Consider the following 25,534-nt stretch of genomic DNA (forward strand, 5'->3'; position numbering starts at 1 on the left):
ATTCTGAAAACTTATTGAGTCCGAGTGAAAATAAAAAGTGTTCTGGATTCCTACCATCATGTAGTAAGTATTGTCTTAGAAAAAATCGCGAGAGTTCGTGAGTGTCCCATATAGTAATATTTTATTCTTCTCACAAATGGCATTTGAAATATTGAAATTCAGAGAGAGAACAGGTACCAAAAAAAGAGACAACCGCTTGACAGATAAACGTGCGCCACTAAGCACTAACAGTTGAACAAATGCGCACATCAATATTAGGTATATTTATCCATGTCATTTATTGTTCTCATTTTAGGTATAAATGTCATACTCAAATGGAAGTTAAAAATCCAAATAGTGAATTTTTATGCAATTTATTAAAAGTGATTAGTGTTATATACTTAAGCACCTGACAAATTATGGAATTTCAATCTAATTTCAAGAAACTTGGCAATATAAGTAAATGAATAGGGATACAAAAGGTGCGATGATATGGAAGAGGGTGTGTTGAATAAAAAATATGAAAATTGCAATCGTTCATTGCTTAAAAAACGGTAACATATGACATCATACAAACTTTCACAGGCTATATCTCGATAACTAATTGAGTTCGACTGCAAATGAAAAGTGTTCTGAATTTCTACCATCATGTAGTATCATCCTAGAAAAAAACGCGAAAATCCGTGAAAGTACAATTTTCCCCAAAATCCACACCAAACAGTGACTTTTTTTGGATGCATTGGACGCTCTTGGATTTCATTAGGATAGGTTAGGTCCAAAGTGAGTAGGTTTATTCGACCTTCTTCCGCAACCCGCAAGGGTTTATTGTGGCTCACACCTATTCTCACCCAAACAAACCCATATTCTTAACGAAGCCGATTAGTTTATATGGTGAGTGGTCTTTCAGGTTAGATGATAAGAGTACGGCTCTGCCGAACTCTAAAGACCTGATTCCGTTTCGGTTAGGATAAGAATCGTCCTAAATTCGACAATTTTGTTTGTTCACGTAGTCTTTCATCCAGAAACGGGCTGAAATTGATTTTTCGATTGAAATTGGGGTCAGCTGTCAACCGCTCCAGTGCCCATTCAGCGAACACACGTCGTTGTCTTTGGTTGTTTACTTTTAGTCCCTGGGTCAGAGCTGAACTTTGTACGGATGCAGGAACAAGTCACGACTTAAAATTTGCTAAGTTGTGGTCTGCGAAAAGCCGGAATCTTGTGAGCGACTTGAAATCGTTCGCCACGGATTCTCCTGCACACTCTCACAGACATCGACGAATAGTCGTCTCGGTATGACGATTATGAGCAAAGTGCGCAGTGCGTTGCCCGAACAGAACATCTATTTTGATAAAACTGTTTTGTCATTTGCACATGCTGTTGAATGCTCTATCCTTATTCGGTGATCTGACAAAACGGACTGAATGAATGACAACTAATTTGTTGTCAACATTTATAGCAACATTTGTAGCAAGATGGCCTTTATCAATTGTCAAAGTTCGGAAGTCCCTGGTGGGGGACCCTTTACTTCTTCTCAGATCCCGTGTAGGTATTATGAATTTGTCTCCAAAAAAATAGATAATTCACACAAAAAACAGGAATTTTCTTTTCGAATACATCTGAAAAACTGGTAATGAAAAAAAATGGAAGTTCGTATCTAATCGTTCGTATTAGATCCTTTTATCAGTTTATGATCTAAATTTGATGTCTGCATCAATATTCTCGATACAAACGAGTAGTTATGTTTCATCAGTTCTGACTTCCATTGTCTAATATAATATAAATTGTTTTGAAATCCCTGAAAAAAAAATAAAAAGATTAACCACAAATAACAATTTTATTAAACAAAAAACTGAAATTACAAAGAAATAACATACAAGCAACTACCAAAAAATAAAAACCAAAACATTTGTTTTCATTTTTTATTAATGATATATTTTAATTTTTTGCTCTTATTAATATTTGAATTTTTATTTTTTGGTTGTTGCTTATATGTTATTTCTTTGTAATATCAGTTTTGTGTTTAATAAAATTGTTATTTTCGTTTAACCTTTTTAATTTTTTTTTTCAAGGATTCCAAATCAATTTATATTATATTAGACAATGGAAATCCGAACTGATGAAATACTCCACGAAACATTGTCAACCACCTTCAAACAAATGAGAGTAGGTACTCTTTCACCCCCACTGTTTAAACCTTATTGTTTAAACGAGGGAGTAGAAAAGAGAAAGGAGATCGGATGAAAATGTGGCCAAATTCCACTTTCACAAATCCAAGTGCTGATGCTTTTTTGTCAAAGTTAACAAAAAGCATCATTGCATTACCCTTGCAAATGATACACCAAACAGAATCAGTACATACAAATCAATTTATATTATATTAGACAATGGAAGTCCGAACTGATGAAATACATGAAGAGGAGTTTGATATGCATATGAAAAAAAACTATAGTCTATTTATTTGAATAGAACTGGCCGACACTTGATGAAAACCCATATTGAAGCTATTGTATTTGTAGTTTTATAGTTCATTTCTTCAAGTAGCTGTGTAATAAATCATTTCAAATTGGCTGTTCCAAAGGCATACATAATTGAATCGTTTAGGAAGTGAGAAATATAGTAGTTACTTCACAAATTTACCTATAATCATCAGCTAATATTAACAAATTAGTAGATCAAAGTCATCCATATGAATAATACAAAATTATTTTCAGTAAAATTAAATTTTCCTTATGACCAGTGGAATTAGTGAGAGGATAAAATTATCTCAGTTTGTGAAGAAATCGTTAAGGAATACAGTACTGCGAAATCACGCCACTGTTTTGTCGAATTCGCTTGACATTTCTACTGCCTGAAACTAAAGAAAAGCTCTCCTGAGCAACCCATAGCAACTCATCTTAAAATTCATGACCTATAACTCACAAAGATGATGAATGAAGAAGGCCAAGGCTTTGGATATTGTCTATCTATTCAATTATTCAGCGGTTCATATGAAACGTCAAAAATGTCAACATCATTTGATACGAAAATTCTCACACAATCTGAGGTAAATAAAAAAATAATAGCAAAGCCTCCAAAAGTTCGTCCATATGAGAACTTACTAGGTCCGTTTGACAACTATGATGATGAAAACTACAACATATATAATAAGAAAAAAAAACAATTTTATGAGGCATGTAAGAACTACAACAGAATGGTTCAAGATACACTCATTTGTACTGGAAGAAGATTGCATGGTGATTATATGGATATGTTGAATTGTGAATTCTTAAATGAAAATGTGGTATGAATTTCTGATTAGGTATTCGCCATATGGTTGAGCTGATTGTAATAATTACTTTTGATAATTGATGTGTTTATTAATCGTGATAGAAAACGCTACATTACTTTATAACTGTCTGTTGAGAACCAAAATGAAGTATTGTGTTAGGTTTTCAAGATTTTGAATTATTTTTCTGTCTCACTATTCCATGTTCAAGACACATGACTTTTGGAAGAGTATTTGTTCAAGTTTAGTTAGATAATTAAGTTTTACTGAAAATATGTTTTTTGTTTTCAGGACAATAAAAATAAGGCGCAAGGGGACGAACATGATCCTAATGGGAGACAAATCAGACGTAGAACGGAGAGACCGATACATCACGTAAGTTGACAGCGTGACGAATACAATTGAGATGAAGTGATGATATTGAAAAAATATTATTATTGCTCTTGAAACGTCATTGAATGAGTTCTGAAATAATATAATTTCTGAAAGATATAGATATGAATAAAACATAATTTGACAAATATTTAGCCACTGAGCAAAGTTATCCTGAAGGTCTAAGGACGTATTCGCTTCATTTAGTAAGTTATAAATCATGAAAAATACGAAATACTTTTTGAATTGCCGTAACACTCAATCATTATCTACAACTTCGGTTTTTGAATCATTTCAAAGATTATTCGATCTTTTATAAAAACGATTTCAATAGCCGTTATCGTTATCGTATTTCATAAACAATTGAATTGATTTTGAAAACCTTTTTTTTCTTTAAAAAATGGCAGTTCGTACAATGCTTTAACCAATGATTTATACAATTACAAAATGAAAAACAATTGTAAACAATGAAAAAAGTTTCACGAGAATATTTTCACGAAGTAATTTTTTTTCATGACAACATGAATGGTTTATGAACAGATGACGTGGAGAATTATATCCAGCATTAATTATTGGCTTTGTTGGTTGTGAAACATTTGAGAAAAAAGTCAACATCATTATTCTGATATATAAATTTTTTTTTTTTTTTTGGGAAGGATAGCTTTTGGCTTTCTACTACTTCACCTTGATACAAACTCTATACATGGATGTGTAGATCATGCCAAGAAGCAACTTCCAGATACAAACTGGTAGAAAGCCCTCCTTAAACAGCTACTTTCATATAAACATTGAATGACACGAAAAAAACATTCTTTCGAAACAAATACTTTTATAAGGACACTGAAATATATAGGAGACACTTTTCTCTACTCAGTTTTATTACAGTTTGTATAATTCCAAAATAATATATCATTTGGTATAGTATCAACGGCGGTGCGTTTTCTGCCGTAATTGGCGCGCAGAGTTGAATTAAGAATATAAATAATGTAGGTAGAGTTCCGGGAGTAACTACTTTTATATTAAAAATGTCCTTGTCTTTCAGTATATTTCATTTCTATATCAACTAGACAATAGCTAGACTTAGCGACAAATATCAGTGACTGCCCTCCCACGATGTGTTAATGGGAGGGGGACACAGAGGTTCAGTGATATTTGATATTTTCAGATACCGAATCAATGCCAAATGGTATGCAACCTAGAACCGTGGTTCAAAAGATATTTGGCTCTCAATAAATTCATCTGGGCGGCTAGAACGATAGTAGTAAAAAACAGGTTGTTGGAGATTTTGAAGAAATTAAAGAAACTGGACAAAGATGAGATTGCCAAATTTGAAAAGAAGAGAGTGGTCATCAACGTGAGCTATGCAGATGTTTTCCAAAAGTTCCTAGAAGAATAAAAAATATTAGTTTTTGTGCATGTAGAACCTTGCGTTTCTAACAACTTACCCATGCCACCCACATTGATTTCTCCCAATTACCTACTCATTTTGTTTTACACAACAAATATGAAAAGAAATCTCGGAGCTTTACTGTATTCCGTCTCAGTCTCAGTCACTATGTATGATTTTTTCTAAATTCAGCTTAATAATTCGGTTTCATATTGTTCGGTTTCTCGTTTGTATTTGATGAAAAATGCTAGCAAAATTGAAGTAGCAAAAAACCATATTGAAAGAATTCACAACTTTGGAAAAATAATTAAAAAAAATTGAGAAAGAAAGTTTTTGGCTTTCTACTACTCCATCTTGATATAAAAAATATAGGAATCTTCCAAAGAAAGGAAGATACCAATTAATTTCAAAAGAAGTAACTCTATACATAGATGTATAGATCATGCAAAGGAGTAACTTTCAGACACAAACTGGAAGAGCAAACCCTTCTGAAACAGCTACTTTCATATAAACATTACACGAAAGAAAAATGATTTCGAAACAAATACTTTTATATGAACACTAAATTATACAAAAAATTGTTTGTCGTTATGGAATTAACTCAGATATCAATCACATGATTTCTACACAGTACACTAAATGAAAGGTAAAAATTTTACTTACATGGAACACTGTCATCCTCACGGGTAGAAATCGATGTTTCGCCTTAAGACACTTGCCTTAAGGCTCATCAGTACCAATCTGGATAATATTATAGAACTATTTGTTTCGAAAGAATTTTTCTTTTGTGTAATTCAAAGTTTATATGAAAGTAGCTGTTTCAGCAAGGCTTTTCCTTCCAGTTTGTGTCTGAAAAATACTTCTTTGCATGCTCTACACATCTATGTATAGAGTGACTTTTTATAAATTGATTTCTTCCTTCCTTCCTTTGGAAGATCATCAGATTTTTGTATCAAGATGGAGTAGTAGAAAGCCAAAAACTGTCTTTCTCAAAAAATAGTTTAACTTAGATACTATAGTTTGCCTCATCGTTTCTGTTCGTAGTTTCCCAACTTTTTGAAAGACTGTGATCATCGTTAGTTTTTTTCACTAATAGCTTCAATGTCAATGTTGTTTTCAACTCTTTTTCTATTGTAACATCAACAACCAATTGGAAAAGATTTGGAATCCAATATTTTGCTCTGTTGATGACAACATACTTCTTATTTCCTGCAAATATGTGACAGTTACTTCAAAGTACTAAGTAACTTTGCGAAGACAATATCCCATACACAGTCTGTACACCTCGCATATGCAAATTGAACTACAGGCTAATCCGAGTGTTATGTTAACAGAGCTATAAAATTGAAATATCTCAATCTAGTCGCTTAGAGTGCTAAAAAGTTCTCCCATGAACGTTTGATCCTGTTATTCAATCAGATGCTATTTCTCTATATGGAAATGAAAATATATTTTTACCACTCTTGTTGAATGTTCTGATAAATGAATATATTTTTGGTATAACATGTATAAACTGAATTGAATACAATACTAACAGAAGAAATTAAAAAATGATTTATGACTTTGTAAAATGAAGATATTTTTCTATAATTTTAAAACTGTTACAAGACTTGAATATCTATAACCTGAAAAAAGTAGATTACTTTTTGGAAAGAAATGGTTTAGATTTCTACTTCTCCATACAAAAAATATGTGAATTTTCCAAAATAAGTAATTGATTTCAGAATAAACTCTTTACTTTCCAAAAAATATACCTCTTACAATTCAAACAAGATTCCTATGGCTAGGAATGAATCGAATAACTGAATGAATGTCATTACGATGACAAGTAAATTCAATTCACTCGTGACATAAAATAGTAATTTTATAAAAGAATAGAGTGCTTCATTTCGTAATATTACCCAAATTGGTACTGAAGAGGCAATAAGACAAGTGTCTTATTTCGAAACATCGAATGTTTGCCATTGAAGATAACACTGTTTCATGTAACTGAAATTTTCACCTCTATCAAATACTATATGATGTTTCGGAATAAGACAAGTGTCTTTTTGTAGAAGACCTGGACGCCAGGAGACGAGAGTGGAACTGCTTCAATCAACCAAACGCCAATCGTAAAATCTTTTGAGGGTATCCACTTAACAACAACGTTGTTATTAAATACTCTGATGAAGCTACTCATTACTTGTGGAACAGCGCGTCACCAAATATGATTGACCTTTTGATAAACAAGAACATAAGAGATCTCTCAGACCTAACGGCGGTGTATGAGTTGAGCTCGTATCACTGTTCCGTGGTTTTGAGTCCAAATAGAGAACAGCCTGAGTCTGTGAAAAAGTAATGTAACTATATGGTCACGGACTGGACCATCTTCAGATCCGAGTTCAACAAACTCTCTAACATACAGAGACAGATCACCGTTCAAAACTTGAATGAAACCACTGAAACATTAATTGAAAACATACAGTTGCGTGGGACAAATCTACAAGGTTGGTCGTGGTTGAGGGCCACGACCAACTGCAATGGTAAATATACAAATAAATGAGTTCACTTAAGCCCGGTGGAAAGAGAAACTGGAGAGGTTGAATGTTCAGGACAACTCCCTGTGTAGGATGGCGAGGCGTATTGACAACAGATACGAACCCATGCCTACCATAGGGAACAGTAATGTACATTCGGTAACCGACAATCAGAAGGCCAGAATGTTCGGTGAATATTTTTACAATGTTCACCACTCCAGATATAACAGAAGAACATAGAAGTGTCTCCGAAACGGCTACAAGGGTGCGATCTATGTCCCCACCATGCCTGAGCGATGACACACTGGGGAAAATACTAAAAGACTTTGAAGAAGTGAAGTCGAAAGTGAAATATCTGCCCATGAACCAAGCACCGGGTAGCAATGGTGTTGAGGCGGTTCAACTCCGAAACCCACCGCGTATGGTCGCGTGCAAGTAGTGCGTATCATAAAGGCGATTTTTTAATTCCAGCATTACCCAGATTGTCTAAAGCGCGCTGAGGTAGTACCTATTCATAAACCAGGTAAACCGAAAAATATGAAAGAGAGCTACATGCCGATTCCACTGCTTAATGTGGTCGCCAAGGTCATTGACAAAATTCTATTGAGCAGACTCCTTCGTCTGGAAAAGAGGCTGAAACTTATCTCGGAGGAACAGTTCGGCTTCGGGTGAGGTTGCAACACGACCTCGCAACTGGTCCGCCTGGTTCACGGAAAAAAAGGAGGTCTTTCACCAGAAAAATGATACAGTCGTGGTCCTCCTAGACATACATGAGGCGTTTGACACGTAGGACAGAAGGATATATCACGAAGATGTGGACGTATCATGAATAAGGGCACACGAAAATTCAGGAATAGAATACACCAAGCTATCTCTACAATGAAAGCGAGTGTTCCGTAAGAGTTCTGTCTATCCCCACACTAATACTCTCTACACCTACGACTCCCTTATGTTGCCAAAAACGAATGTAGGCATATACGCGCACGACACCGCGATATATGCGCATTCATACTCAAGCGAAGTGGCAACAAGATAGCTGCAAATTTACATGGATAGGTTAATTCGTTAGTTGTACCATACACGGAGAGGAATAAGATAAAGTTGAATCTCTCAAAGACTGAACTTCACTTCTGATGAACGAAGAAGATTCATATTGAAACAACTTGTGTTTCATGTAATTAGTTTTTCACAATTCCTCATTTGTGAAATGTTCATCGAATAATCTTTCATCAGCATGAATCATTTCTCAAAAGTAATCCAGTACTGGGAGAAACTTTCACTGGAAGAAACAATGAATATTTTTTTAAATATTTTATTTATGATTCATTCTCATTTGCTGATTTATAGAATATTCATGGAACGGTTTATCATTACCATGCCTTATACAGTTATGAAAAGTACAAAGTTCAAAATCATTTTTGAATTATACAGATATAAGAATAGGTTAAACGAATGAATATTTGTTTTCAATGCAGTATTTTATCAGAATATAAAAACCCTAATTTTCAGGTCGATACATAACACAAATTACAAGTTTCTCATTGAACCTCGTATTAACTGGTATTTCTGTTGGTATTCCCCAGAACATTTCTCTTGAAACTGCAGACAAGATCGTGTATCACGTTATCGTAATATATATTCTATTGAATGATTTTAGTCACATCGTAAATACGTCGTGTTCTGTCAATAAAAACATCATTAGAGTTTGTGTAGGTCAAAGTTGAATAATTTTTTGAAGTTTCATATTATAGATTGAATAGAAATTGTTTTGGTGCAAGTGACATGTTTTCTCAAAAACGGTATCTTGATTATGTGTATCTACCAGCAAACATAGGTAAGGTAGAATTCACCTTTTATGTAATTGTATATTCAAGGAAATATATTGAAATATGTTATGTGTTTTTTTTTTAATATAACACATATGATGACTTAACGTCAACATCAATTAAAACTGGTGGTAAACAGTCCATTGTGGAACTTTGTTATTTACAAGAATTTTGTAATCATACAAGACATACGAGGTTTATGAGTAAGTAACAAAATAGATTTCGAAAGTGCCAATATTTTCATTGTTATTTGAAATGGTTTAAAAGATTTATACATTTTCTGAAACCAATTTATGATCGAGGCTAATTCGATTTGGCATAATTGTAAAAGAATTATTGTGAAAGCCTAGAGAATGAAATTTTGTTGAAAGTATTTCTAATAAACAACCTGTATTTTGGAATAGAAAAATATAGAAAAGAAAATTATTCATTGAGAAATATATTGGGGTAATAAGATTCAACAATTACTTGTATTAACACCGACGTGATGTATATTCAGTTAGAGTAAAAATTCACAAACAACTGCTTCAAAATTATTACAATGATGACGGATTTGGTGTTATCACTTATTAGAGACTCATACCTCGTATAATGGCATCTCAACTTTGTCAGTATGGTCCAGGATCAATCTGTGAAATTATTCTAGCTACTTGAATCTTTTATTGAGTGTTGAATTGCAATATTCGAGAATAATGATGTTGATAGTTCTCAAATTATTCATTTTGAAAAATTAAATGTATCGATAATTGATATTATTATTTCTACTCTAAAGTAAGTTCTCAATCTACCCCTATGAATATGTTGTATATGTATATAAATAACGACCCTACCCGGGTTCACACGGATAGCAGGACACATAGGACTACATTTTTTTTCTGTCATAGTTTCACATCAACTTGTGACTGATAATAATAACCTTTGATTCGAAACCAACGCAATTGCAATAAGTGAGCCGCATTAGTTTGTGAGTTCGCTTGAATATATTTTTTCACGTGACAGTTTTAATTTTGCCATTAATTTTATGATATGAATGGCAGTTAAAATCTGTGTAAAATTTTTTAAGTACCTAACTAATATGATTTGATAACGATTAATATGGTATCCATCTAAATAACTCTCTAATTACCAAAGACATGTGCCGCCGTATAATTTTTCTAGACCTATAAACTGCGTCACCCTTTATAGAGAAATTATTCCGCTATAGATCGTCTGTGGCCTGTGGCTGATAGAATTCATTCAGTTGAAAGCTGACTATTTTGGGATTTTCATTTTCGATATGTGTCAGTTTGGTAACAGTTCAACTCAAACCAACTGCCTCCTGGTGGTGCTCATTCTTCATTTCTTCAATTTTCACTGAATCATTTATTTCCATGGCTTTTGGCAATTTGTAATCCAAATCCGAAATAAAATCCCAATTTTTCATTTCAGATCAAATAAAAATTGTTCTCAGATATGTTCCTACTCTAGTCAGTGTATTTTTTACAATTTATCACATAAAAGCACGTTAGCATCCTAAGGCCCAATTCACACAGAATGGGCGTTTGTCAGAGACGAGGCGACGACCTTTGTCCCTTCCGCATCTCACCCATGTAAACAAAACCAACAGGTTACTGTCGTCCTTTCTCGTCACTGTCCCGCATCTCTATGTGCTTTGCACATGCCACATCCCCCACGTCCCTGCCATGCCGAAGCAATGACTCTGCCAGACGTCTGTTCTATGTGAATTGGGTCTAACGCAAATCTTGATTATTTGAGGTCTTCCATTTGAAAATTTTGAAAATGTGTTGAATCATTGAATCATGGAATAAATCAACAAACTTACGACTATTTCTTCCTGAGATCTAACTTTACATTGTATATTCAATTTGCACGATTGAGTACGTAGAAATTATTAAACTATTTATTTTCTTTATTTTCGAACGGATGATATACATTTCTTCTTTCGAATCTCTTCGAATGAAAGTGATTTACTTCATATAATAATAATAATAATAACTGAACATACATTGACATATCAATATCTTTTCGTCATCAATTAAGTGTTCAGTTATGACATTTCGAAATCAATGCATAGTGAATGTATATGTTTATTTATTCTCGCAAATGGATACCTCTTGTCAATTTCAAAAAATAAAAGAAAATACAACTAACATATGCAAGATGACTTTGAAAACAATATTTTGTCAAGAAATAGCAAACTTGCCAGAAATATTTCATAATTATTTGAAGAGAATTCAAGTACTTTCAATTAAGAAAGTTTCGGTTCCATATAGGATGTTTGACAATATTCTCAGAATTCCCAATAATATTTTGTTACACATGTCGCCATAAGCAGATACTTATTAAATTCGTTGAATTGCATATGGTGTATGGTCATATGATATCGAATCCAAAGTCCAATCGTCCCAATGGAAGACAGCTAAGTCTTACATTGGGACAAAAAAAGAACGCCAAGTTCGATCAACTGTCAAGGTTTGGCTCACTGTTTTTTTCGATTACTGTGACGTAGTGCATCAGGAGTTTTTGCCATAGGGTTATATGGTGAATAAGGAGGATTATATTGAAGTTATGAGCCGCTTGCGAGAAGCAATACGAAAAAAACGTCAGGGATTCATGCCCCAGTCACCGTATTTACCAGATTTGTCCCCTGTGACTTTTTCCTGTTCCTGCTCGAGTGTAATAAAAGGCAAACTGAAAAGTTCACGCCGAAAACTATGTAATATAAAACTTTGATGGGTTCAGTTAGTCAGTAATTCATGGGCTTATGGCGTTTTTCTTCCTCTTTTATATGACACCCATTCCAACAATCTTTCCCCTGTACTACTTTATGCAGGTTCTCCTGTCGGATGAATGTTATATTCCTCCAGACATGATTTGGGTTGTCCATGAATTGTTTGCCTTTTGTGATCCAATGCGTTTATTTACATGAAATATGACGAGCTGCATCTATCCCTCTGTCTCTATATCCCTCTGCAGTTATTATGGTCTCCGTGTAATAACTCTTTTTCGTCCTCTCAATGAACAGTGTTCATTGAGTAGCTCTGTATTTGTTCAGAGCCGATTCCTGCTTTCTTGAGGCAGTTCTTTACTTGGACAGTCACTGTTATGAAGATTTCTCCCAATTTGGTTACGTACCAAATACTTTGGTACCCCCACAGTTGATTTGATTCCGGGTATCGATGATCTGGCACACTCATACGAATATGTTAATCGACAGAAAATTCAAACCAATAGATATCTCCACTAAAAACTAATTATTATGCTAGTGTCTAAGAAGGTTAATCAGTTCAGTTCGGAATTTAGGAAAAGAAGAACTATTATCAAAACTGTATTGAAAGAAAACGCATATCCAGGATAGCAAGTAGAAAGAGTTCAATGAATTTAGTGAAAACAGGAGTCCACGCATCAGATAACTAAAGTCATAGCTCATATGCCCGGCTCGTCCAAAAAATTCTGACAGAAATGATGTTAGAACAACTTTTAGAACTACCAATACATCGAGCATATTTTGAAATAGATATAGTTAAAGATATAGTTAAAGATATAAAGATATAGATAGTTTTAAAAAACACTCTTTTAAAGAACATCGAACTGAAAAGTTAAAAATATTTTTTCAAATAAGCTTGAAACAATAACGAACGAAAAATACTAGTATTATTGTGAAAAAAGCGACGGGCCCTTGATACAAAAAACACACATACAAAAAATGTGGCACAAAGCGCCCACGTTTTTTTCGCAATAATACTGGTATTTTTCGTTTGTTATTGTTTTAAGCTTATTCAAAAAAATATATTTAACTTTTCATTTCGATTTGTTTAAAAGCGTATTTTTTAGTTTTTTCAAACTATATTTATTTTTCATTTTTTAATTTCGTATACTATAGAAGTGTGTTTTTAAATGAAGAAATACATGTGAAGTGAGTTCGAATTATATTGAGGAGGTTATGTACAGCGCCATCTGCCCGCGAATAGATCAAACATTAATGTCGAAAATACAGATCCCGAGCATTCAAAAGGGAAAGAAGAGCTACAAACAAACATACATACAAACAGGTGAAGTTCGATGTTTTTCAAAAGCGTGTTTTTCAGTTTTTTTAAACTATGTTTATTTTTCATTTTTTTAATTTCGTATGCTATAAAAGCGTGTTTTCAAATGGAGAAATATATGTAAAGTGAGTTCGAATTATATTAAGGAGGTTACGTACAGCGCCATCTGCCCGCGAATAGATCAAACATTAATGTCGAAAATACAGATCCCGAGCATTCAAAAGGGAAAGAAGAGCTACAAACAAACATACATACAAACAGGTGAAGTTCGATGTTTTTCAAAAGCGTGTTTTTCAGTTTTTTTAAACTATGTTTATTTTTCATTTTTTTAATTTCGTATGCTATAAAAGCGTGTTTTCAAATGGAGAAATATATGTAAAGTGAGTTCGAATTATATTAAGGAGGTTACGTACAGCGCCATCTGCCCGCGAATAGATCAAGCAATAATGTCGATATTTCTGTCAAATACAGATCCCGAGAATTCAAACGGGAAAGAAGAGCTACAAACAAACATTTATACATACAGGTGAAGCTAATATAAATGTATTAATTAAAAATAAGGCAGCAGGCGCGCGTGTTAGTGAAAAAAATCCTTTTTTCAAATGAAGAAATGCATGTAAAGTGAGTTCGAATTATATCAAGGAGGTTCCGTATAGTGTCATCTGCCCGCGAATAGATCAAGCAATAATGTCGATAATTCTGTCAAATACAGATCCCGAGCTTGAGTGTTACAAACAAACATACATACATACATACATATAGGTGAAGCTAATGAAAACGTGTTAATTAATATAGTGCACTGAAATGAAATGAAACAAACATAATTAGGAAAGAGCTTCAAAAAAACACCAAATGTATTCGCTCATTTATTTATGGCAGTGTATTTCAACTAACTCTGTAAAAATAGATCGTACTTGGTTACTCTTAAGTCGAGAGGTTGAGGACGAAAATATTACCCTGAATTGAGTTTTCGCCAAATATTCTGAGTGTGTGTTTTTTGTAGATTATCGAATATGACATCTCAACATTTTATTCCTTTGACTTTTGTCAAATTGAATACACACATTCTCAAAAAGTCGCATTCGAAAGTAATTTTGCATGAAAGGAAAAGGACTTTTTCGAATCGTCAGCTGTTTTGAAGGAGCGAAATACGGGAAATTTGATTTTTTCAATAATAAAGTTCATTTATAGGAGAAAATTATAAATAAAATCAGTTAGTAATTGAACTTTTCAAAGGCTTATATCAGACAATAACTTTTTGGGGTGAAATTTTCAATTTGCCCATATCCACACTTGAGCATTACCTTTTTTGATCGTGGAAGGTTATAAACCCCAACAAATTTAGGAATATTAATTCCATTCAACAATCACTCCTGAGATATCAATCTGAACTTTATGGTTAAAAGGGCAGGTTAATGTGCATGATGAGAATTAATATCGTGACAATATTGTTTTTGTCTAAATAGCTTTTCGATTACCACATTTCATGCGATCATAATTTTAAACAATGGAATGGGTATAGTAAGCTGTCCTTGACAGATAGGCATATGCCATAGCGGACTTTTTTCTAGAAGCGCAAAAGAGGAACAATGTGTAGCTAAATCACACAAAAAATATTTCTTTTACAAAAAATATCAGTTGTATACAAACTTTCCCTGGAATTACTCCAGCCATTGGTAAAAGACGTATACTTATATAAAAATATATTCATTTGTTTTTCAGTTGATTGCGTTCAGGCAGACAGACGCAGCTTGTTCATTTTTTTCATATTATGTACTGATGAGAGTGCCATGAAAGATGAAACAAGTATTTTTTTTCAGCCAATCTACTATGTTTCACCGCTGGTACTGTATTAACTTGGTCGGCTCCAGTGTCAGACGACCCTGTTGATATTACCATGGGCCCATTTGGGAGAGAAATAACTCTTGAGGAGTCGTCTTGGATATCATCTCTTCCTCTTTTCGGTGCTGCACTTTGCCCCTTTCTATTTGGATATATGGCAGATAGAATAGGAAGGAAACCAACTTTACTATATCTAGCAATTCCCTATTTTGCTGGTTATATGATGATGTCTTTCGGAGCGAATGTGAAAATGTTCTGTTTAGGGAGGTGAGTTTCAACAATAATATTCTGAATGTATTTTATATCAACCTTCAATGGGGAAGTGAGTGTTGGCAAATTCTTTGAATTTGATTATTTTAATTCAGTGTTTGGAGGTGGAATATCTGTTTGTATGAAGTTTGTCTTTCGGTTTGTTTGTAAAAAAAATATGGGAAGTTCGAAAAGATTTTACAAAAGGTATAGCAATCATTATCATTAACTCATATTGCAGATTTATTACTGGAATTGGTGTTGGGGGCGTTTTCACAGTACTGGCAATGTACATAGGAGAAATATCAACGAAAAACAACAGGGGCATACTCACCACTTCCATGACATCGTTCTTTTGCCTGGGGATGTTTTTTTCGGTGTGTATTGGGCCATTTGTGTCATCGATGATATACAATTTGGGTATGGTATGAAATTAATTACAATCATTATTCATGCACCATCAAGAGAATACTAAAACTGAATCTTGAAATTCGTTAGAGGCTTTAATACACATCTAGATGAATCATTACCTTCAATCTGATGAAAAAATCTGTTTTTCCGTTAATCAGACACTGGATCAATACTGAGGATGATTTAATGAATTCGCCCGGAATTATTACATTATATTGATAGGTTAATTCATATACTTGATGGCTAGTGAGAATTACGACAAAAAGTACGTGTATCAAATTGAGCAAACTATAATAATGTGTATCAAAGAGCATGTTTCACACATTCATTTTGGTAAAACAGACAAGTATGGGGTCACTCAACATACTTCAGAGCATAGAATAGATGAAAAATACTTAAAATCGTAGATTCCAGTATACGACATCACGCTCCATGAGTGTGAATTTTCTGGCCCAATTTCAATCAAATTCAGATTCGTAATTCATTTCAACAGTTTACCAGACCGTACTCAAGAAAATAACCACCTCAAAAGTTCTACAATCTCAGAAATTTCATCAAAAGTATCTACTAAGATGCCGAAACATCATTGAAAAAACTATTTTTTAATTTTTATACGAATGTGTTTCAACAATGTTCCCAGTGTTCAAGATGGAAACTATTTTAGTACTTTATTTGTTATGATTTTACTCACCGAATCTCATAGATTAAATCCAGCTTATAATTTGGTGAAAATCTGCCCCTTGGATAAATCACTTAGGTAAATACTGAAAAAATACACATTCGAGATGATTCTGTCAATTTTGTAGACCTGCTAAAAGCTGGTATTTGAACTACATATAGTTTTTTGATGTGCTCTTTAGCAGAATTACCCTACTGAAAAGCTATCTTCTGATTAGAAAACTGTTGAATCCATTCAGAGAATGAGTGAACAAAATACGAAGGCCTTAGCTGCAAGTGATACACCTAGAAAAAATGAGAAACATACAACAACTGTATAAACTGATATAGAGATCAAGGTCAAGATTGTTGGAATTAGGGTCACGAAAAGATGAAGTACCAAAAATTACTCAGGATATAATTGCAAATTCAAGTGTATATGAGAACTGATAATATACAAACCCTTCATGAGGATGAGCGAAAAAAAAAAATTCCTCAGATCATGGAAGTTCCATTCGTGATCTATACGTACTGATGGACTTGATATTTCATTTTTGTATTTCAGAAAATTCTCTTGTATAATTTTGAGGTCCTTCTAGAAGAAGTTCAAATGATATTATTAAGAACATTAATTTTTTCAGAACCTATTTGAATTCACATAAAATATTCGTGGATTTATCTTTTCAAGCTACTGGAGTAGAATGGAAGTCGTCGCATACAACAATATTGATATATTGCTATTTAATTCTTACATTTTGTTGTTTGTTTGAATGTGGTTGAAAATATTCAATGGTGCATTTCATTAGCTCGGACTTTCATTGTCTGATATGATTTAAAATGATTTGATATCCCTTAAAGAATCAATAAAATTAAAAATATCAGCTGAAAGAAACAATTATATTAAGCAAAATAAACTGAAATTACAATGAAATGAAATACAAGCAACAATTGAGAATTGAACAATTAAAAATAAATGTAAATCAAAATTAAGAGACTTCAAGCCAAGTTAATTCACGACTTTTCGAATGTTACTATTCACAATCATTTTCTGGTGATGACTGAACTTATTTCTCCCCCCATTCCCCCTCCCGGGTTGAGTGCCCAGAAGTAGAAGCTTCCGCCCCCCAGCTATTTAGCGAGGAGAACCTACTACCCCACTCCATCCAACCTCGCTCTCCGAGCGGTCCTCAACTTACTGTTGGGCACTTCAGCAAGATTGACATCTGACCTCTTTTGGTCGAAAGTCAGCCTTTAGGTTCTATTCTTTCGTGATCGGTAAAAAGTGTTTTGTCTGACTATTCCTAACTGAATTTTTGCATGGAGGCCCCCAAAAACTAACCGGCGGCTATTGCTGTTAACGTCGGGCGTTCCTCAGTGAATCTAAGGATAATTGGATCGCGGTCGAGTTGTTCTGCGGTGAACTTGCTGAAAGAAAATCTGAATTGTTTGCTTACCGGAGTCGCCTGACGGCGACTCGTGGGGGCGGTCTTTGGTTCTGCTTCGTCGGCCTTGGATGTTTGTCCCTTTCTCGGAACCTGGGGTCATCCATGTTCAACGCATCGTGTAGATCGCGTAGCGCTGGGTTGTTGTGCGATCTGATTCTATCGAACACGCTTTCTGCGTGTTCTCTCATATACACGTCCACATATTGCGTGTCCAGGTCTAAGTCTCTGTATATGTATCTATTTGGGATATAGTACGGCGCGTTTACGGCGGCCCTTACGCTCGCGTTCATAAACGACTGTATCTGCTTCCTCTATGTCTGTGCGCACTGGCCCCAGGTAGTGCAGGCATACAGTATTATGGGCATGAGGACGGTTTTGATCATTAGCAACTTCACTTTCAATCCCATGTTGCTTCTGCGTCGTCCTATGATAGGTGCCAGTCGTTGTCTGGCGTGTCTAGCCATTCCAATTCTCTGCCGTACATGAGACTGAAATATTAATCTTCTGTCTAAGATGACCCCCAAGTATGTCGCTTTGCTGGTCCACGGAATCTCTTGTCCGTTGAAGGTGACGATGCCTTCCGGTTGTACCAACCTGCGGGTGAACAGTATCGCCTGACTCTTGAACTCATTTCTCTGAGAGCTGACTATTTATATGTCATTCGAGTGCTTTCACCTATCCCCTCTTCCCTCTCTCCGCTTCATCGGTTTTAGCGGGAGCTGACCATTTGGCGTGAGTTGGCCGTTTTCCGCTTGATTATAGGTTAAAAAAAAAATATATGTTTATAATATGTTTTTCCGTTAACCAGCTATCGCACCCCTACGAACGACAACCCTCAGAAGTCGAAACTTGTGCGAGCTAAGGATTAACGAGGTCTTACCTTTTAACGTGTGATTCCTAACACGGAATCACACGTTATTGCGTTGTTGCGTAACTTTATGCTAGCTTGGCTGAATGCGTTGTTGGACAACATATATCTGGCTCCTTTGAATTTTCTCCTAAACAAGTGTTCCTCCTTGTTTAGAATGTTATGTTGATGAGTCCAAACATGCTCTGTTATTCCCGATTTGCTGGTTTCTCCTCGTTGTGTGTATTTCTTGTGGTCGGCAATTTTATTGATTCTTACAGGAATTTCAAATCATTTTATATTATATTAAACAATGGAAATCCGAACTTATGAAATGCACATTTTGTCGTATTCAAGACTCTACCAAATCTCAAAAAAGTGCCTACGAAAAAGCCACTTTTTCTTCGAGAAGTTGATGGAATTTTTGTCCCTGTTCCACAAATTGTTACGGGGTATTTCGAGTCAACTCTTTGGTCAATTCTTCACCTAATCTAAATGCTTTGCTTTCAATAAAGCTGCCATTTCTAACCTATGAAATAACTAAATGAAATCTTTCACATATATCAACACGCATTTCACATGAAACATGTCATGGACATACACTGCTCTAGACCTCTACAATTTATCTGACAAAACATTTTGAATGTGATATTTGATAGTGGGGAATGAAGTTTTTCGTTCCACAATTCAAAAATCTCGCATGCGACACAATATGTCATCGTTTGAGAATAGAACCCATTATCTTCAAAATGAAACCTACGAACTATTTTTCCTACATTTTCATCAAATTTGAAAATTCATCAGTTTGATAATATTTTACAGTTTTGGCAGCACCGTCTCTGATTTTTCTGGTCGCATTTTATTATTTTGGAACGGAAAGCCCTTACCATTTAGTTTCTATAAAACAGAATGATCTTGCAAAACAAGTTTTGAAAAAACTCGGAAGAACTCCTGAAGAATTGGAAGAGGAATTTCAGGAGATTCAAACAAGTGTACAAGATTTGAAAGAGGAATTTAATGTTTTAGATATTTTCAGGTGAGTTTCAGCAGTCCTTATATTGGAGAAGATATTTATGAAAATTTCTTTTTTTTTGTTGTTTAGGTGAGGGTGTCCATCCTTTCATCATCTTTTTTGATATTAATGGGTTTTTGAAATATAAAAATATTTTGAAATGAATGTGACAACAAAATCCAATTGAAAGGATTAATTCAACTTGTCAGTAGCATTTCTCATAATAACGTTTGGCTATACATTTCCTCAAAAATGTTGAGATTTGGTTAAAATTACTCATTTGGGAAACATTTCGAGCATCGTTGAAGATTGCGTACGAAATTTTTCAAAAATACCACTTCAATATCTTTCAGAAGGTATTGGGTCCCACCTTTTTGTTCTCTTATCAGAAAATTCTAATGGGGAGATAATATTCACTCAATAAGAAGAAATTAGTCTTTGATTTTTTTCGTGAGAAGTTTCAAAAAGTATGAACATTGAATTTTATATCAATTTTATTGAACTTACACCCGAATCATAATTTATTAGTTCATTTGATAACATCTTCAATAATCCCGAAAAATACTTGCTTATGAAGAGAATAAAAAAGATTGAGTGATATGTGAAAATAACAATAAGCGAGTAATGAACATTCCTCGCGGATAGAATACTGTACTTTTTCTATGACTTATAATAGGACAATTTCGAAATAAGATTCATTTATGACAGATATCCCAACTGAGAGCAATGAAATCATAATTCACAACACGAAGCAACCTACAAAATATTTGAGAATATTCCCTATTATTGAATATTGTACGTGAGTTATTTTATATGTAGGAAATAGGGTTTTTCATTGGCCTTTTTTTCTAACTTCCACAATCTGAAAAATATAAAAATTGTGATGAGAACTTTATACAGATGTAAAAAGTCAACTTCACACTGACATAAATTCATCGAGTTGAATAGAACAACACGAGAATGATTGTCAATGATCCCCACTCAGAGATGTAAGCTCAAAGGATCAGCGTATATCCTCATATCTGAGGCGTTGTTCACAAATACAGTGATGATGTTACATAGTTTTTCTGTAATTCACAAAAAAAATATTGATCAATACCTAGCAAGTTCTGAAGCAATACCATGTCTGATGCGTACAAATATTCTCCTACTTTAACGTCTTAGGAGAAAATTTTCATTATTCCATTACTCCTTTTTGGCAATGTCCTATATATGCTAAATCTTCAGCACTTTCAAAGTCACGATATCCTGGTTTGATTCAGGTTTCACAGGCGTAGGTGGTAGGTATACTCATCACTGTATGAGACCATCTCATAATATATCTTCATCGGTGAACCCATATTAAAACTATTTTCAGATCCAAACCCCTTATCAAAGGTCTTGTAATATCGACAAGCCTGCTGGTGTTTCAGCAATTATCTGGAATCAATGCAGTCATTTTCTACAGTCCGGATATCTTCAAGGAATCAGGAACGATATTGAAACCAGAATATTGCACAATCATTGTTATGGCCATCCAGTTCTTGAGCAGTTTCGTCACTCCTTTCATAGCTGATAGGTAAAAAATTCGATAATTTCACGCAAAAAATTATTACTTTCTCCGTCTAACTGATTAAGACCGTTTTTATTTCAGGTTTGGCAGAAAAACCATTCTTCTTTATTCCATCATTGGAATTGTTATCTCAGAGGTACCCCTGGGAGTGTATTGCTGTTTGGAGAGCCAAGGAATCAACGTCAAATCGTTCTCCAGTATACCAGTCATAACGCTAACAGCATATTTGATTTTTCTCAACATAGGCTTAGGACCATTGCCTTGGACTATTTTGGCCGAACTTTTTCCTCCCAAATTTAAATCTTTCTCAACAGCTGCCGTATCGACCTTCATTTGGGCCATAGCATTCGTTTTTACCCTTTACTTTGAGAAAGTTATAGAAGTTTTCGGTCTGGGACCGCTGTTTTTATTTTTCTCAACATGTGCCATTATTGGAGTAATTTTCACCATTTTTTGTGTGATAGAGACGAAGGGTAAAACGTTACAAGAGATACAAGATATACTCCATAAGTAGTCTATTGCTTGTTTCATTTTCCAATTTGAATATATATATATATATATATATATATATATATATATATATATATATATATATATATAACAATCTTTCGCAGAATAGAATACTAACAAAAGAGGAATATCGAAGTTTCGGATAAGACTATAATGGAGGAAATTTATCTCAGTGGACTTTGAGAATCTGTCTACAAACAGAAAAAGCTTTCTATTAGGGTGTGATTTCACTGTCACCTTGAGGAAAGGATGTCTCATTGGATATTGAAGCATTTCCGGCATTTTATTGAAATATGTTTGGCTAAAAGAAAGTGAAGTAACTTTTTTCTTCTGAGCCTCACATATAGTCTGCCACACAAGTATAATTTTTTTCAGGAAATTCAAGTATGCTCATTCGAGCATATCTTATCTATCTATGTCTTATCTTTTTCGTAGTGAATAATAATAATAATTCACTAGAGTAAGAGTACATTTTTTTCAAGGGAACAAGTTGAGTAAAGTGTTTAGGTGATAAGTGCTACTTCACTTCTTTTGCAAACAATTAATGAGTATGATGTAATAAAAATAATACAAAATACAAAATACAAGGCAATAATATTGCATCACGAAAAATATAAATGATGATTGAAATTTAGTAAAACACGTAAAATAATATAATAATAATATAATAAAAAAGTTGAAATTGAATAGTCTAGGTAGGTAGGTAGGTAGGTCTGAAGTGAGTGGGTCTATTTGTTTCTCCACCGCAACCCATAAGAGTTTATTGTGGCTTCCACCTATTCACACTCGGCCAAATAAACCCAGCTTCTTAACGAAGCCGATTAGTTTGTATGATGAGTGGTTTTTCAGGTCAGATGGTGAGAGTACGGATCTGCCGAACTCAAAGAACCTGATTCGGTCCCCAGCGGAGCAGGTACAAAGTATATGCTCTGCAGTTTCATCATTTTCCAGACAGAGGCGACACACACTGTCTTCCGACAGTCCAAGTCTCTGCATGTGATGATTCAAATGACAGTGACCTGTAAGAAGGCCTGTTAGACATCTTATTCCAACATCAGTTTGGTATCAAGCTTCGAATGGTGCATAAACGTCTTGGAGTGTGCCAATCCTGGAAGATTCTGTGAGAAGTCCATAAATCTTCTTGCCATCCAGGTGTTCAATCTTTGGTTGGCAAAGCCTAAAGCAATACCAATGACAGGTTCTGGTTCAATGGAGCTGCTTGCAGCAACCTCCTTTGCAAGGGATCCAGCAGCCTCATTGCCTTCCAGGCCAGTATGGTTAGGAATCCAGACCAGAGACAATCTGTTAAGTCTTTCTATCGAGGAGAGTCGTTTTTGGCAATTTGCTACCAATTTATTCGTTGCTCGGTGGGAGCCAAGAGCTTCCAACGCCGCTTGACTGTCCGAGAATATTTTCATTGACTTGTGAGTGAGGTTGGATTTATCCAATCTCTCCGCACATAATTCAATAGCGTAAATTTCCACTTGAAATACAGTCGCAGGCAGTTCTTAGTTGACAGTTGGAGGCATAAAGTCAGAGGTCATTTCCAGAATGCTGTGACTTCCAATGTCAACCAACAGTCTATTGCACTCTGCATTGAATTGATTTGTGCAATTGGCAATGTGCACAAATTTGTATGCAGTCCATCTAGCCTCCCTTTCCAGAAAAATTTGGAGAGGAGGTAGATCTAGAAGGATATCCATGGCCGCTGACGGTGTGGTACTGATGGCAGCACTAATAGCCAGACAAGCCTGTCTCTGTAATCCAGAGAGCTTCGCTTGGGCCGTTTTCTGTAAAGCCTTCGGCCACCAAGTAATTACACCATACGTGATCAGTGGTCTGACAATCACCACATAAATCCAAAAGATTTGTTTGGGACCTAAACCCCAAGTTTTACCACAAATCCTTCGACATGTCCATAGAGACAGTCTGGCTTTGTGTAAAACTTTTTCCAAATGAGCGTTCCAGGTAAGTATTTTATCAAGGACAATGCCAAGATATTTCACCTCCGTTCCAAATGGAATGACCACACCATAAAGGGAAAGTGGCGTTAGATCGTCCAATTTCCTCCTCTTGGTGAAGAGAATTAACACAGTTTTGCTGGGGTTGACAGACATCTGCTCCCTCAGGCACCAACTGTGAACAACGTCTAACGCGCTTACATGTTACCCTTCCCGACGTGGACCTTGCCAGTATGACAAGGTCATCTGCATAAGCTTGCAGATCAACTTTTCTTCTGTCGAGGGCATCAAGCAGACTATCCACCAGGGGCGACCACAGAAGGTGAGATAGTACCCCACCTTGAGGGCAGCCCCTGGTGACCCTGAACCTGATAGCCTCGTCCTGAAGAGTATTAGTTGCAGTTCTGTTTACTAGCATGGCATAGATCCAGCCAGTTATGATCGATTCTATACCCTTCCTAGCCAGAGACAATCCTATAGATTTAGGTAGTGCATTGTCAAGAAATACAGCAACCGCAATCTCCTTGTTGTCAAGGGATTGGGAGATTTTCTCAATGTGGTTGTTTAATACTGAATCTGTCGATTTGCCGGTTTGATAGGCATACTGGTGGTTATTCAGTGGGGATGCATATAATGCAACCCTCCTGATATGTCCGTCCAGTATCCTCTCAAGCACTTTCAGCAGGAAGGATGTGAGGCTGATTGGTCGTACCGATTTGGGGTGTGGGTCTCTCCGGCCCACTTTAGGTATATATACCACCCTTGCTGCCAACCAACTGGGTGGTATATATTTCCACGCCAGACTAGCTCTATACAATTTTGTGAGAATAGGTAAAATTATTTCCAGTCCGTTTTGAAGAAGAGCTGGAAATATACCATCCTCTCCGGGAGATTTGAAGGGCTGAAAAGACTTGATAGCCCATACAACTGCCGGTGCTGTGATAACCTTTCTTGCGATGTCCCAGTCGTTCTTTATTGGGCGTTTGGCGCCATCGAAGATGGGCGGTCTGTTGTTATCAAGAGTCAGATTTCCAGAAAACGTTTCTTTACTAGAGGTCGTAAATGTTCCATCGGGTCGTTTAATCGATCCAATTTCAGCAGTCGGCTCTCTAGAGAGAATCTTGTGAATTCTTGCGCTGCGAGGTAAATCAGAGATACTCTCACAGACTTTCTCCAAGACTCCCATTTTGCCTTTCTAATTTTCTTGTTGCATGACATTAGAGTGGTTTTATAAAGCTCCCAGTTACCTGACTCTTTAGCTCGATTGAATAGTCGTCGAACTTCTTTTCTTTTATTTTCAAGGCTTTTGTTCCACTAGAAGAGGAGCAGTTATCTCTTTTGACCCTCAGTACAGTTCTCATGATAGGATGAGATCACTGCTTCGCGAAATTGCGTCACTACTGTATCAGCATGCACAGTGGGTGGTTCAGGGAGTGAAAGATGAACAAGGACAGCCAACCCGCCTAGTCTAGTCTAACCCGCCGTCTAACCCGCCTAGTCTACATTAATAGTATAGGTGATGCTATGATGATATTATACTGCAGGAGAAATAACATGATCAAGTTGAGTTAATATTTGTGTTGAACCAGTTTTATGAGATAGAACATTTTTCACTGAATTCTGACATTTTCTTATAAGAATTTTTCAAATTCTTTTT

The 25,534-nt window shown here is 35.3% G+C and overlaps 2 protein-coding genes across 2 annotated transcripts; both read left to right on the forward strand.

The window, feature by feature from the left end:
- Positions 1-2,942: 2,942 nt before the first annotated feature.
- Positions 2,943-5,138, forward strand: LOC111504316 (uncharacterized). Its single transcript, XM_023158834.2, has 3 exons — positions 2,943-3,259; positions 3,536-3,619; positions 4,782-5,138. Exons 1-3 carry the CDS (start codon positions 2,981-2,983, stop codon positions 5,010-5,012), a joined length of 594 nt encoding a protein of 197 aa, XP_023014602.2. The 5' UTR covers positions 2,943-2,980; the 3' UTR covers positions 5,013-5,138.
- A 3,976-nt stretch (positions 5,139-9,114) lies between these two features.
- LOC111504346 (facilitated trehalose transporter Tret1-2 homolog) lies at positions 9,115-21,924 on the forward strand. Its single transcript, XM_023158877.2, has 6 exons — positions 9,115-9,353; positions 15,212-15,500; positions 15,724-15,902; positions 19,665-19,878; positions 21,212-21,412; positions 21,488-21,924. The coding sequence occupies exons 1-6, from the start codon at positions 9,302-9,304 to the stop codon at positions 21,918-21,920; spliced, it is 1,368 nt and encodes a 455-aa protein (XP_023014645.2). The 5' UTR covers positions 9,115-9,301; the 3' UTR covers positions 21,921-21,924.
- The last annotated feature ends 3,610 nt before the right edge of the window (positions 21,925-25,534 follow it).

Source organism: Leptinotarsa decemlineata, unplaced genomic scaffold (assembly GCF_025532065.1).
Source record: "Leptinotarsa decemlineata unplaced genomic scaffold, Ldec_3_MD MMD2_tig00000133_RagTag_RagTag, whole genome shotgun sequence".
In the NCBI taxonomy this organism is placed as follows: domain Eukaryota; kingdom Metazoa; phylum Arthropoda; class Insecta; order Coleoptera; family Chrysomelidae; genus Leptinotarsa; species Leptinotarsa decemlineata.

Coding starts and splice junctions, on each gene's coding strand:
- LOC111504316 (XM_023158834.2), top strand. CDS start 2,981: ATGTCAACATCATTTGATACGAAAATTCTCACACAATCTGAGGTAAAT. Junction 3,260..3,535: donor AATTCTTAAATGAAAATGTG/GTATGAATTTCT, acceptor TTTTGTTTTCAG/GACAATAAAAATAAGGCGCA. Junction 3,620..4,781: donor CGGAGAGACCGATACATCAC/GTAAGTTGACAG, acceptor TGATATTTTCAG/ATACCGAATCAATGCCAAAT.
- LOC111504346 (XM_023158877.2), top strand. CDS start 9,302: ATGTTTTCTCAAAAACGGTATCTTGATTATGTGTATCTACCAGCAAAC. Junction 9,354..15,211: donor GTATCTACCAGCAAACATAG/GTAAGGTAGAAT, acceptor ATTTTTTTTCAG/CCAATCTACTATGTTTCACC. Junction 19,879..21,211: donor AATGTTTTAGATATTTTCAG/GTGAGTTTCAGC, acceptor AACTATTTTCAG/ATCCAAACCCCTTATCAAAG.